Below are 15,672 nucleotides of genomic sequence, written 5' to 3' on the forward strand. Positions count from 1 at the left end.
CACTGTGATCATCTCCTTTGTTTGAGCTAGAGGGCTTCTTCGGTGTTGCCATCAGGGGAGGAGAATACTCTACCCTAAGAGCAGCTGGAAGCTGGAAATATGATTGGACTTTTTTGCAATGCACACTGACTTTTTACGAGGGTATGTAGTGACAGGACAAGGGGCAAAGGATTTAAACTGAAAGAGGGGAGATTTGGATTTGATATAAGAAAGAAATTTTTCACTCAGAGAGTGGTGAGGCACTGGAACAGGTTGCCCAGAGAAGTTGTGGATGCCCCATCCCTGGAAGTGTTCAAGGTGTCGTGGTTTTTTTTTGGACTGAGGGTCGAGACAAGAACCGAAAGGGAGCACCCACCAAACATGGTCTCGGGCAAAACATGACTCAGGCTTTCTTCATAAAAACAAAACAATTTATTAACAGTTACTAAACAAAAGACAAAAGGGAACGAAACCGGTTACTTGAGAGGAGAAAGAGAAAACAAGGCCCGATCTTAAAACAACACCTCCCCACCCCGTTTCCTTTCGTTCCTGGCTCTGTCTTCCCCCCAGCGGCGCAGGGAGACAGGGAATGGGGGAGTACAGGTCAGTTCATCCATGTTGTTCACTGCCGCTCCTTTCTTAAAGGAGGAGGAGTCTTTACACCATTTTTCCCTTGCTTCGGTGGATCCCCTACTCACAAAGAAAAAAGTCCCCAAACTTTTCCAAAGTAAGTCCTGCCCGCAGGATTGCAATCCTTCCCCATGGATCGCACCAGTTCGGGCTTTACCAGTCTCGGCCTCTTAGGGAGCTGCTGCCACTCGCGTCGGCGTGGGTCGTCCCACGGTCTCCAGATGCCTCCACGACCTCGTCGTGCATTCCATGCCCCATTATCAACAGTACCTGGTCGTGCATCCCCTGCTCCACGACCTCTCCTGGGCTCAGGCATCTCCTTCCCGACGTGGGTTTCTCCACAGGCCACGAGTGGGTCGCTGCTCCGCCGAGTACACCCTGGCTGCAGGGAGGCCGCCTGCCATCTCACACCGATTGCAAGGGAAGCCTCAGCTCCAGCACACCTCCTCCTGCTCCATCTTGGCTGACCCGGTCGTTGTGGTTGTCTTCTCTTAGATATTAATCCTCTCTGGGGAAGCTCGGCCCGGCAGGCACCCCGGGAGTGGGGCGCTTACCGAGTCCCCCATGCGGCTCCCCCGGCGCCATCTTGAGCACATGGCGCCGGCCCGGGCCCGAGCGGCCGCCCGGCCGGGAGCCGGGAGCGAGGGCAGCGCCCTCCTGCTCTCTCCTCGCTCCTGAGCAAAAAGCCCCTTCCCGCCCCTTTGTCCCAACTTAAATAGGGCCATTCGCAGAGGCGCTGATTTGGCTCAACCCCCCGGGGGGGGGGATGGGACTCAGATCTGGTGGCACAGGGAGCAAATCCCCTCCCCTGCCACCAGAACACCCCCCCACACATCAAACTATCACATTGGCCAGGTTGGATGAGGCTTTGGGCAAACTGGTGTAGTGGAGGCTTTCCCTGCCCATGGCAGGGGGGTTGGAACTAGATGATCTTTGAGGTCCCTTCCAACCCAAACCATTCTATGATTCTATGACTTCAGTTTTAAAAAATATATATGTGTATGTGTACGTGTGTATCAAAAAGTGGCAGAAATCTAAGAGTACTGTCACCTTTTTACACCCTCGAAAGTTCACTGTCTCAAATTCACTCTCAAATTAACAGCAGGTCACTCCTTTTGGACTTAGCACATCAAGTATGCAAAGTACTTCAAGATCTTCCACAACGAAGGATGCTAAATAAATGACATTCTTAACATTTACATGGGGGATTTTCCCAGGACGCTTCCAGTTGTAAAAACTCATAACTCGTTATCAGTCACCCTTCAATATTTAAGGAAGGAAAAAAGAACAGATTAGAAACATGGCTCAATTATTTCCATAAAAATTTAAGAAATCCTCTATTTTAATGACTCTGCAGACTTGGACTCAGCCTGTAACTTCGAATAACTCAATTATTTTTCCACTGACAGACAAAATCCCCTCTTCTCTTTTGGGCTTCTCTGGGTTGACACTAAAAGTCACCAAACAGTATAAAAAGTAACTAATGTGCCTGGAAAACATGAGTATTCAAAATAAGCTTGAATACCATCATGTATTTTCACCCTGCTTGCTAGATCTCAGTAACAGATTTCAGTGTGGAATTTGGAGATTCAGTAAGATAAAGCCTCAAGGAATTGTCTATAACCGAGCTAATAATTATTATTCTTCGCTGGATGCACAATGTTTTAAAGAATCAATTGAGAGTTTTCACTAATAATAACTTGCTTCTCTAGGAGAACAGCATTGATCCTGCAGAGATCTCACAGAAACTATAATTCCCTCTTCCCTGCTCCACAATCCTAATGAATCAATCTCCTATGCAACCTATGTACTATCCATTTCAAAGACAAAATTTGAAATACTCTAAAAGTACTTCTGGGGTCATCAACCCTTCAGGACAAAGCAGAGTGGTGTCTGGAGAATGGGCAGCAAGTCAAGGTAGAGAAAACATTTGTGCAGACATTGAATTTCTAGGAAAGTGTTAATGTCATGTGTTCAACTCCAGAAGGGGAAAACGGCATCCAGGCACCTTCCTAACCTGAGCTGCAAAATCAAGACAATTCAAAGTGAAAGCTACTCTGCCAGTGTCTTCCTACAAATGAAGACAAAGTTGATGGAAGACAGATCTGATACGCAGGAGGTTCTCTGTAAAAACTGTGCATACCTTTGCTGCTGCCTACTTTGGAGAAGGTCGGAGCAGGAAGCAGTTTTCCTATTGCACGAAACTGTTCAAGACTTCACACACATAACATTTTACACTGAAACAAATCCAAGAGCTTTCACATTTGCTAAATATTTTGGAAAACATACATACACACAAAAGAATCTGAGACAGGAATGCAAGAGAAGAGGAAAGCACTTCTCAGTCAGCTGAGAAAATAACTCAGGTTTAAGTCTCTATCCTAAAATTTTATCTAACACTCTAATTTGAGCATAACGTGCACACTTACATAAAGGTCAGTCATCCCAAAAGGACAAGATACGCACTCAGGAACAGTCAAAGCTTGGCATTTGATACGGCTCTTATCTGGGAAATAACAAGACTAAGACTCAAACTTGAGCCTCCTGGAACTTGAGAAGATTGAGCTATTTTGGGGTAAATCTAACTTGCTTTCCCCAAGCATCACTCTGTCAAAATCTGTGTAGTTCCTGTGCTGGATGTGGAAAATCCCTCTTAATTTACCAGTTCTGATCATGTGAGCAGTAACTCTACCAAAGGAGCAAAACGTCAAGCAGAGCTGGAGAGATGCTATGAAGCAAGTGTTAAAACAGACATCTTGGTTTAAAAGCCTTGTACACTTAATTTTTAAAAGGTATCTGCTAGTGGTCCAGGATGAGGCACATTCAGAAGAGATCACTGCTGTCCGAGCTGCACCAATTTACATAAACTGAGAGTTTGGCACCAGTTGTCTATGCCATTGCAATCCTTAATATCAATGGGGGATAAGAAACCATCCTGAGATGGCAATGGAGATTTTATCACGCCTGGGGGATGCTGAAAAATCCTTTGCTCAGCCTCTCAGATCAAGGTAATGACACTGTGCATGGCACCAACCTGTCACGGGGAGTCATTAATGAGCAAGTAACAGGAATTACGGAGGTAAGAGACCCATTACAACACTCAGGTTCTCCATCTGGCCAGAAGAGGTCTGGTGTAGCGGAGGATTTCCCTGCCCATGGCAGGGGGGTTGGAACTAGATGATCTTTGAGGTCCTTTCCAACCCTAACCATTCTATGATTCTATGATTCCTCCAGTATATCCTCTACTGATCAGCCCTCTAGACATGATGCACCAAACCAAGCCCTTTTACGAGTGTTATTTATTTTACTTATTTATAAGACATTTACTGAGAGGCAGCTAAAAGTCATAGTTCGAAAAAAATGCAAAACTTTCATAAAAATAAGTAGGAAAAAAAAACACTAATAAGACAAATTCAGCCAGTACTTGAGCTTATTTTTGTGGGTTTTGTCCCTGAAAGGAAAAATCAACTAAACAAAACCCCCATAAAACTTACCTAAGTCAAAGCTCTATCAGAAAATCTTCCCTATGCTCAACAAGGGCAGGTCCCAAAGAATTAGAAAAAAAGAAAGCAGATGTAAAGAACAGGAAAAAGCTCCCTCTACCCCTTGACACTTGTTGTCGTTTTTGGACTGAGGGTCCAGACAAGAACCAAGAAAGGGAGCACCCACCAACCATGGTCCCGGGCAAAACATGACTCCGGCTTTCTTCTTAAAACAAAACTATTTAACAGTTACTTAACGAGAGACACAAGGGAACGAAACCGGTTACTTGAGAGGAGAAAGAGAAAACAAGGCCAGATCTTAAAACAACACCTCCCCACCCCCTATTTCCTTTCGTTCCCGGCTCTACCTCCCTCCTGGCGGCGCAGGGGGACAGGGAATGGGGAGTGCAGGTCAGTTCATCCATGTTGTTCCTGCTGCTCCTTTATTAAAGGAGGAGGAGCCCTTACACCATTTTCCCCTTGCTTCGGTGGATCCCCTACTCATGAGGAAAAAATCCCCAAACTTTTCCAGCCTAAGTCCTGCCCGCAGGATTGCAATCCTTCCCCATGGATTGTACCAGTTCAGGCTTTACCAGTATCGGTCTCTCAGGGAGCTGCTGCCACTCGCGTCGGCGTGGGTCGTCCCACGGACTCCAGATGCCTCCACGACCTCGTCGTGCATCCCATGCCCATTATTAACAGTACCTCGTCGTGCATCCCCTGCTCCACGACCTCTCCTGGGCTCAGGCATCTCCTTCCCGACGTGGGTTTCTCCACGGGCCACGAGTGGGTCTCTGCTCCGCCGAGCACACCCTGGCTGCAGGGGGGCCGCCTGCCATCTTCACACCGATTGCAAGGGAAAACTTCATCTCCAGCACACCTCCTCCTGCTCCATCTTGACTGACCCAGTCGCTGTGGTTGTTTTCTCTGAGATCTTAATCCTCTCTGGGGGAGCTCGGCCCGGCGGGCACCCCGGGAGTGGGACGCTTCCCGAGTCCCCCACGCGGCTCCCCCGGCGCCATCTTGAGCACATGGCGCCGGCCCGGGCCCGAGCGGCCGCCCGGCCGGGAGCCGGGAGCGAGGGCAGCGCCCTCCTGCTCTCTCCTCGCTCCTGAGCAAAAAGCCCCTTTCCCGCCCCTTTGTCCCAACTTAAATAGGGCCATTCGCAGAGGCACCGATTTGGCTCAACCTCCCCCGGGGGGGGATGGGACTCAGATCTGGTGGCACAGGGAGCAAATCCCCTCCCCTGCCACCAGAACACCCCCCCACATCAAACTATCCCCCGCTTCTGTAAGGAATGGGATAAATAAAAAGTCTGTAAGCTCATGACCTGGCAGGAGGGTGATCCAGTAGCACATAAACAGAACCAACTCTCCTGGCTAAGATTTTTATTCAACACGTGAGGAAGATTTCTATTTTCATAGCAGGAAAAAGGAGCAGGAGGCATTTACACATGAGATCAGCCGAGCTCAGCTCAGAGCTGTAAAGATCCCCCTTGGTCAGAAGACAAGTCCTCAACTGCCCAAAAAGAATTTAAATCACCTCAAAGGCTCAGACCACTGCAAAAAGAGTAAGGGGAGCAAAGAGGAACGAAACATGCACACTTCTGTAGTGCTACTCGATAAAAATCAACGGTGCTTTAAAATCCCAGTTCAACATTGACTTGTTGTTTCATTAAAAATGCTCATTCCCCAAAGACAGAAAAAATACTGCTGAGACTGCCCACAAACTGGCACGGATTTGATGGGTGGACTGTTTGGTGGATGAGGAATTGGTTGGATGGTCACATTCAGAGGGTAGTGGTCAACAGTTGAATGTCCAGATGGAGCCTGGTGACAAGTGGTGTCCCCCGGAGGTCCATATTGGGACCAGTACTGTTTAGTATCTTCATCGATGACATAGATAGGGGGACTGAGTGCACCCTCAGCAAGTGTGCAGATGACATCAAGCTGAGTGGTGCAGTTGACACACCTCAGGGATGGGATGCTATTCAGAGGGACCTGGACATGCTGGAGAAGTGGGCTCATGTGAACCTCCTGAGGTTCAACAAGAGCAAATGCAAGGTCCTGCATGTGGGTTGGGGCAATCTCCAGTATCAATACCAGCTGGAGGCTGCAGGATTGAGAGCAGCTCTACAGAGAAGGACTTAGGGGTACAGGTAGATGAAAAGCTGGACATGAGCCAGCAATGCATGCTTGTAGCCCAGAAAGCCAATCATACCCTGGGCTGCATCCAAAGTGTGGCCAGCAGGTCGAGGGAAGTGATTATCCCTCTCTACTCTGCTCTTGTGAGATCCCACCTGGGGTACTGCGTTCAGCTCTGGGGTCCTCGGTATAGGAAAGATTCGAATCTGTTGGAGCAGGTCCAGAGGAGATCACAAAAATGATCAGAGGGATGGAACACCTCTCCTATGAGGAAAGGCTGAGAGAGTTGGAGTTGTTCAGCCTGGAGAAGAGAAGGTCTATGGAGAGACCTTATTGCCACCTTGCAGTACTTAAAGAGGGCTTACAAGAAAGATGGGGACAAACCTTTTAGCAGGATCTGTTGCGATAGGGCAAGAGGCAATGGATTTAAACTAAACGCGTGTAGGTTCAGAATAGATACAAGGAAGAAATATTTTACATTGAGAGTGATGAGGTACTGGACCAGGTTGCCCAGAGAGGTGGTAGATGTCCCATCCCTGAAAACATTCAAGGTCAGGTTGGATGGGGCTCTGAGCATCTGATCTAGTTGAAGATGTCCCTGCTCATTGCAGGAGGGGTTGGAATAAATGACCTTTAAAGATCTCTTCCAACGCAAACTATTCTATGATTCTATGATTTGGGGAATTCAGACAACAGAGGCATAGCACAGAGAGCTCATGACACCTGTAGCATCCCAAGGGAGCAAAGAGCATTTCAGGTGCATGGTTTGTTCTCTAAACACAATGAGGAACCTAGAAAACCTCAAAGAGACAGAGGTAAGGCAGGAAAAGAAGAAAAATGGGAGCTGTGATTGGATTTATGCAACCCTGAAGGACATTCAACACACCACAATCAGCACAATAGGAGTACAAACCATCATCTGGTGAGCATCTGCAATGCAGCCATTCATTCCTTGCTCAGCTGCTTGTGTGGTGGTACACCAACAGCACTGATGTTGCTACGTGCTCTGAGATGGAGCTTGCTGGGTTTCCTGAAGAGACCATATGGCACAGCTGTACAGGACAGAGAGGATCACGGGCATCCTTTCCCATTTTATAACCCTACAAAGTTCTCTATCTAACATGGAGTAGCTCTGCCAAATCTTAGCAGCACACTCAGCATCCCTCTCCTGAAAAGCTGTACCCACTTTTGGGGAAGAGGTTACGAAGAAGCCACACACAAACTGAATGAAACTGACTTTAGCAGACAAAAAATAACATGAGTGGTGAACAGAGCAACAATGGTACAGTATCTTATGGGCATTTCTTCAACCTACAAGCACTTTAAAAAACATTATAAATTCATAGATTCATAGATTTTAAAGGCCAGAGAGAGCAATTCTGACTATTCAACCTGATTTCCTACCATAAAAGTTTGTCCCATCACTCCTACATCAAGAGCATAGACTGTAGCTGGACTACAGTATATCTCATAAAAAGACATTCAAATCTTGATTTAAAGGTTCAAAGCAATGCCAAATCCATCACGTCCCCTCAATAAGCAGTTCTCATGCCTAGTTATGCTCACACGGATAGACCAAATTTGTCTAGCTTTGACTCAAATCACATGATCTTGTTACGTGTGGGAATGTTAGATTAGCGAGCCCTGTGCTATCACTTTGATGTCTTTCTTCCCAAAGAGGTACTTACACACCATGATAAAGTCCTCTTAGATGTCTCCAAATAGAATTTTGAATGGCAAGCATTTTAAAGTCTGATTTGCAGACTTCAAACAGTTGTCGTAGCCCTCCTCTGTACCCTCTCCAATTTTGCAAAATAGTTTTAAGTAGAGGCATTGTCATTACCTGCTTGACAGAGCACACAGTGCAGGCAACTCGTAACAGAAAGCACATCGTCTCGCACTCCTCACCATCTCAAGAGGAGAAACAAAGACCACCAACAATTGCTCAAAACCTAATTGAATGGATTAATGCAATTCTAACAAAGAATAAAACCAGAAATTGGATCGTGGCATTTCAAAAAACGATGCACCACTGTTCTTAAGGATTTCTCAGGAGAAACTCACTACAGCAGGAGTTGTGATTACAGCACAGTGACATATCAAGGCAGGCCTAACCTGGGTAGTTTGGGTATTAATAGCACACACAGACTCACGAGCGGGTTGCAAAACTTCACACTGAGCCCTTGGTTTTGTAGCAGAAGTGCTACTACCATTCATCATTACCAATGTCAGGGTAAAACTATTAGTGCTGGAGCAACCAAAGTTGATGCTAATACAGATCATGGAATCATAGAATCGTCTCGTTGGAAGAGACCTTCAAGATCATCGAGTCCAACCATTAAATGTTGACACGGATGTTTCTGTGTCTTACAATATGGTTATACACCCATCTGTTAGACAAGGACCAATGATCACAGCTGAGAGGTTCAAGCTACCACAGCACCCACAAGCTCAGGTCACAGCATTGGAGTCTTCTCAAGGAAAAGGGCCCTGGGGGTCCTGGTGGACACCAAGCTGAACATGAGCCAGCAAATGTGCCCTTGCCACAAAGAAGGCAAATGACATCCTGGGCTGCACTTGGCAAAGCACTGCCAGCAGGTTAAGGGGGGTGATCCTTCTCCTCTACTCAGCACTAGTGAAGTCACAGCTGGAGTACTTTATCCTCAGTACAAGAGAGACATGGACATATTGGAGAGAGTCCAGTGAAGGGCCATGAAGAACATTAAGGGACTGGAGCATCTCACCTTTGAGGAAAGGCTGAGAGAGCTGGGACTGTTCAGTCTAGAGAACAGAAGGCTCAGGAGGATCTTATCAACTTATATAAATACCCAAAGGGAGGGATCAAAGAGGATGAAGCCAGGCTTTTTTCAGCAGTGCCCAGTGACAGGACCAGAGGCAATGGGCACAAACTGAAACACAGAAGGAAACACTTTTTTACTGTGAAGGTGACTGAGCACTGGCACAGGTTGCCCAGAGAAGCTGTGGAGTCTTCATCCTTGGGGATATTTAAAAACCATCTGGACATGATCCTGGACAACTAGCTCTAGGTGGCACTGCAAGAGCAAGAGGCTTGGACCACATGACCTCAGAGGTCCCTTCCAACCTCAACCAGTCTGTGATTCTATGAATTTCCCCACTTTCTGCACGGCACTGTTGTACTTCAATCCAGGCACCATCAATCCCACCACTGCCCTCCAATACCCCAGCGGACAAATACCACTGATAACCCAAAGGTGACTTTCAACGGCTGGATTTCTTAGATTCTCACGAGGCTCATTTAGGGGAAATGGCTTTAAAATGAAAGAGGAGAGATTTTGATTAGATATAAGGAAGAAATTTTTCACTCAGAGGGTGATGAGGCACTGGAACAGGTTGCCCAGAGAAGTTGTGGATGCCCCATCCCTGGAAGCGTTTAAGGCCAGGTTGGATGAGGCTTTGGGCAACCTGGTGTAGTGAAGGGTTTCCCTGCCCATGGCAGGGGTGTTGGAACTAGATGATCTTTGAGGTCTCTTCCAACCCAAACCATTCTATGATTCTATGATTCTGCTCTGTGAAGAAAGCTGTGGAACTCATGGTATCCAAGCAGTTTGCTAGAAGCCTATGAATAACAAGTGTTTGAAACAACTGTCTGTGTAACACATCTACCAGTTACTCCACTGAAAAATAACAAAAAACAAACATGAAGCATCCGTTTCCCATTTTGCTTTTGACCCATTCAGAATCATCTTGTACGTACAGTAATTGAGCTTCTGACAAACTACTACCGAATCATAGATTCATGCAGGTTGGAGGGAATCTCTGGAGATCTCCAGTCTAACCTTCTGTTCAGAGAAGGTCCACTTAAGAGCAAGCTGTTCAAGGTCTTGTCCAACTTTGAATATCTTCAAGGATGGAGATCTCACAGTCTCTCTGGGCTCCTGTATCACTGGTTGACCACTCTGATGGTCAGAACCTTTTTCTTCATATTGAGATAGAACATTCTGTTTCAGATGCCCTTTGCCTCTCACCCTTCTGCCGTGCATATCTGAGAGGTTATGGCTCCACATACTTGATAGTCTCCCATTCAGCAATTACAAACAAGAACATAATTTCTATTGACTCATGTTCAACTTGTGGTTGACCAGTACCCCAGGTCTTTTCTTCAAAATAGGTTTGCAGGTAGCCAGCACCCATCCTGTTCTGTTGCACAGGGTTATTCCATCCCAAGACACAAAGGACAGTGTGAATAATTATTTTCCTTCTGATTTTACAGCAAGCCAGGCACTTGAATAACTTCACGGAGCCTACCCAGACCTTGTACTGGTTTCAGGCCTTCACCTTCTGGGACAATGGAGAGCAGCAATGAGGCTCACAGTGCTTGAGGTGAGGTACATCCATGTTGCAGGAGGTCCTGAACTCAAGGTGATGATTGTCGAAAGTGAACCCAAACCTACCCATCCCTTGTAGTCATAGAAAAAACGACGTTTGAATTTTCCTGGCACATGGCACACACACAATTCCTCTAAAGAGGAGACGACTATGTTTTAGAAGTTTTACTTCCCATCCTTCTAGCAAGGATTCCTTTCTACAAGGACTGAGGTCTTAGCCCTGGGACACGAAGGGGAATAATTACAGAAATAAAGAGGCACTTCACACCTAGGCCAGTCCTCTCTGTTACCCAATCCCCATAGACACAGAACAGACAGAGAAGCTGTCCAGGTGATTCAGAAGCAATTTCAAGGTCTACCATAAAATCAGTACCTGATAATTTTAGATCCTTTGTCTGACACTAGCATGTTTTAGAACTGGGGTACCATAACATTAACTACCATTCAGCCTTGCTAGTTTATATTTAAATATCTGCAAAATACATCCCGCCAGCCCAACCCAACAAAACTGATGAACCTCTATCTCCAAAGGAGGGAAGCATTCGACATCTCCAGGGGCTGCGGAGACATAAGCAGGAATAGCATCCCCACTCAACCTACAGAGTGAAGAATAATAGAAGAGTTTTGGTGCTGGTGTTTTTATAAGGGAGATAGATGTTTTGCAAGCTCATATGACAGGCTCTGAACGCAGCAGTGCTGCAACACATTAGAAAACGAGTCTGGCTTGTTCCACCTTTCTGCACTCTAACTCTCTATTGTAACAGATGACACAATTAAAAATAGAAAAGGATGTGGTCTCAGCAAGGATTGGAATATATCTGCGTCTGTTTAATGGAACATATGGTGGAATATTTTTACATCTTATAAAGAACTGTGTATTGGACATGTGCTGGTGCTCGTGAGATGCAGCAGCAGAAAAACTGCATTAATGTTTGCTCCCTGACAACAGGAGCTGCCATACCCTGTGTACACGCACACGAGTCATCAGCAGGACAGCACACAATTGACTAGGAAACCTTTCATTATACGCACCATTGGAGTTAATTCGGAAGACATTGGCTGAAGTCTCCTGAAAAAGTTCCTGCAGTTCACTGGGATCAATCTGGGTGGCTGCAAAGACAAAAAGGGAGAAGATATACATTAATACTGGAGACCATCGAATACTTTGAAAGGGGCTCATCTCCCAGCTGATTCTTTGAAGGGGGATGCAGGTTCTTCCTCTCTCTGGAAATTTTGCCCAAGTAGGTGCTCTGATATAGCCTCACACAGTGTCTGATCAGGCAATTTGTGCTTGACAGGCAAAGACCTACTGCAGCACCATCAGGACAGCAAAGATGATGCTACAACACAGCAGACATGGCCCATATGGATTGAGACAGGACTTGCAGGAATTACGAGCAATTAGAATATAAATTATTTCTAATCATTTATGAAGTGGGAGTATCAGAGGCACAAATGAACGAGAAACTGGGAGCAAAACAGCATGGTTAACCATCACTTCGCAGAGCAGAGGGGCACGTGAGCAGGTCTTGCCTTCAGAAAAGGGGAGGAAGCAAGGAGCAGAGCGCAACTGCTCCATGGGCTCAAAGCTTTCGAGGTAGGAAGGAGATGGGAGCCCAGATGGGTCCTCCACACATTCATCTTCCAGCCTCCAAGACAGGCTCCTCTTCTTCCTATTTCTTCCTGATAGCCCAACTGCAAGAGTCAATGAGTCAGTGCAAGGAATTGCCACTGCCACTGCTCAGACAACTCCTCTCAGCTTCATTCCCAAGGTCCCACATTGGCCAAGGTACCCAAATCTGCCTTACAAGGAAAACACTGAAGTGGGGGGGTTTGAATGTTTGGGGTTTTGGGGTTTGGTGATGTCTTTTGATTTATTTTTTTTTTTAATTAGCTTCATTTCCTAACTTTAAATCCCCTGAAACTCTCCCGAGCTCCTCCACAGCTTCATCATTTCATCATCCCTAGAGAAGGAGAAACATGAGGTTGGACTGGGCTACAATACAGAGAAATAATACATCACTTAAATCAGCTTTAAACAGGTGTTGGGTAATAGTCACTCATTTATACCTATGTTTTTGGCACCAGCTTTCCAACAGCAGCTTTACAGCAAATTTTCCCATGGTTTAGCCCTATCGTGCATCCCACCTGGGTCAGCTTTTGCAGGTTTCCCAGAAGCTGCTCCACCTGAAACTTTAGCCAAATCCAAAAGCACCGCAGGGCTCATCCTACAGCGCACACAGCCACTGCTATTGGCGAGCTGCTCCTCTGAGCTGAAGCATTATGGAAACTCGAACAGGAGCTACGATTCATATCTTCACGTCAGCAGACTGTAACTACAGCATATTCCGCATCCCTTAACCAGATTTCCCTAAGCTGTTACAACACCACGCTCCCAACTTGCATTTGGAAAAGCAGAAAGTCATTGCCGGAGCGAGGCGAAAACCACGAATATTGAACGAAACGAGAAGCCTGCCTGATGCACTGCTCAGGTTGGTCCTGAGGATGTATGTCCTGCTGCTTGAGGTCAAGCTCCACATCCCCCAAATCAGGGGATTTTCCACTGCTTCTCTCACACGTCTCACCCACGGCAGCACGCGCGTGAGACGATCCAGCTCTGTACCAGCTGTAAATAAAGTCCCTGAGCAGTCTGCCAGGTTGACACAAATCCAAGGCATTAAATGGTGTTTAATCCAAATGCACAGGGGCTCATTGCTAGAGATTTTCTCGCTCTTTCTGCAGTTTGTCCTAAATCAGCTGTCCCAGACACTCCTTTCCTTTGCTTTATATATGAGGCTATATAACACGAGAAATTAGCCTGGGCTTACCCGTTCCCCAGGAATCTCACTTGCTCCTAACGAGATCCAGCTTTTGTTAAATCACTGCCAAAAAAGCAGCATAGGATAAGATTTTTAGATCTTTACTGACTCCACTGATGCCAGTTTTGGGAGGTTTTTCCTGGATTTTCAGTGTGCCGACACACTCTGGGTTAATAGAATCATAGAATCATAGAATGGTTTGGGTTGGAAGGGACCTTAAAGATCATCTAGTTCCAACCCCCCTGCCATGGGCAGGGAAACCCTCCACTACACCAGGTTGCCCAAAGCCTCATCCAACCTGGCCTTGAACACCTTGAACACATTTTTCTTGTGGAAAAATGAATTTGCCTCAACAGATTTTTAGCCTGGCTCAGTGACGCTGAGTGCACACACAGTTCTATACTTTGCTGAATGAAGCCTCAGATGAACCGTGACACAATGAAACCAGGGATGGAAATTCCTTCAGGTCCTTAATTATAAGCATCCAGTGTGGAACGGTACTGAACTAAACCCTCTGAATTATATGGACTGCAGACTTGTGAATCTGCAGGGACATGCCTGCAGATTCACAGCATCCATCAGGTACCTTTGCAGAGTCATTTAAAATGTCAAAACCACCCCAAAAACAAAGGCAAAATACGGCAAATGTTGCAAAAGGCAGGAGAAGCACCAATTTCATCGCACAGACTGTGCATGCCTGCATTTCAGAGTCCTCACAGCACCATGGGAAAGAAACACCAAACAATACTGCCTGTGCAAACTTGATCTGTAAAGTTAAAAACTACCCAGAAATTCAGATGTTAATTTGGGAGAGTAGGATTTATCCAACCTGCCCTGCAGAGATCCATTTGCTCACTCTGAACCCCATTTCCTGCATGGAAAAGAAGTGAAACACAACAGGACACTGTGTGAGGATCATACTCCGGAGACATGGAAATACTTAACTTTTTAAGCCTCAGTGTGATATTTACATAAACCAAATGCAAGAGGACTGTGAGCTGATGAACTCTCCCTTGAAGACCCTGGAAGGCTTGAAATCTCAATCCATAAATATCTATCAGAGATTTCCAGGAAAACCCCACTCCTCAAACAAGTGCAAATTAAATGAAAAAAACAAAGGCAGATGCAACCTTTGGCCAGAATTTCCAAACAATTACTCTGAAAATGCAACGCTTGGAGAATGGCTTAGCTGAGAAAATTGCATTGAACCTAGCCGGTGATTTCCTGCCTCTGGACTTTTATTCCATGTTACAGGATGCTGCCAGTTCTGGTCTTATTTTGTTGTTTTGTTTTAGAAAAGGAAAGAAAATAGCAACAAGGAGCTCGTTTTAACTGCTCCAATTTCGAGCTTCCACACATCAGGCAGAAATGCCGTAACTATTCATGGAGGATTCAGCAGTTGGAGTAAACAAGCAAAACAATTTAAAAACAGCAGCAGAAAGCAAAGGGAAAACGCATCCGTACTGCCAAGCTGAGTGGAGACACACCAAGACTGCGAACGGAAGCGGATCCGAAGTGCATTCGTGTCCAATAAAAAATTAAATGTCTTTGACTACATAAAGCGAGTGCTAAAATATTACGATTCCCCAAGAAGAAGTACGAGGTTGCCGATATCCAGCAAACACTTGGCATGACCCAACGCTAATAAAGTTCAAGGCAACAACTGGGAAAAGGTGCCTTCTGCTCACACTGTGGGTCCTGAAAGCTGGGAAGGGTTTGTGGTTGGATACGTTACAGAATGCTATGCCCAAACCATTTCTCCTCCACTTCCTTAACTGGATATTTCCAAAAACATTTTTAAATTTTCCAGCTATTTTTCCCATTTGCTTTCCAGCAGAACCTCCTTGGTAGACGACAGGACAACTCAGCTTCCTCTGCTATGTCAGCTCAACCTTCTCCCCACCCAGAAAATAGCGATGATCTGTTAAATTTATTGCAATTCTAAAGCAACAGCAATCGATACTGGAATTTCTGATATTTTCCTACTCTTTCTTCATTCTCCTGTCTTTTGCTTGAAGAGCTACAGGTGGGTGCAGCAAATGAAAAGGGTGAGCTCTTAAGTTCATGCTCTACCAAAGCAAAGTGTGTTTGTGCATGCTCTGGCCAACTGCAATGGGAGATCTCAGCTGCGAACGGGATCTTAAGGAAATGTGCAGCTTGAGATAGAGCCACTACCTCATAATCCACCTTGCTGCACTCCTGGAAATGCATTTATTGGCTTTTCTTTTTGCTGCTGTGGTTCATTTGCTTA

At 45.9% G+C, this 15,672-nt stretch overlaps 1 protein-coding gene across 1 annotated transcript in view; it reads right to left on the reverse strand.

Annotated features, from left to right (window-relative positions):
• The window catches only part of TSNARE1 (t-SNARE domain containing 1), a 230,486-nt gene that overhangs the window by 161,564 nt on the left and 53,250 nt on the right, over window positions 1–15,672 (reverse strand). The window contains exon 2 of the mRNA XM_086609340.1: window positions 11,635–11,712. Within this exon, the coding sequence (XP_086465466.1) occupies window positions 11,635–11,712 (78 nt within the window). The remainder of the gene's footprint in view (window positions 1–11,634; window positions 11,713–15,672) is intronic.

The sequence above is a fragment of the Tauraco erythrolophus genome, chromosome 3 (assembly GCF_009769465.1).
Source record: "Tauraco erythrolophus isolate bTauEry1 chromosome 3, bTauEry1.pri, whole genome shotgun sequence".
Lineage (NCBI taxonomy): Eukaryota > Metazoa > Chordata > Aves > Musophagiformes > Musophagidae > Tauraco > Tauraco erythrolophus.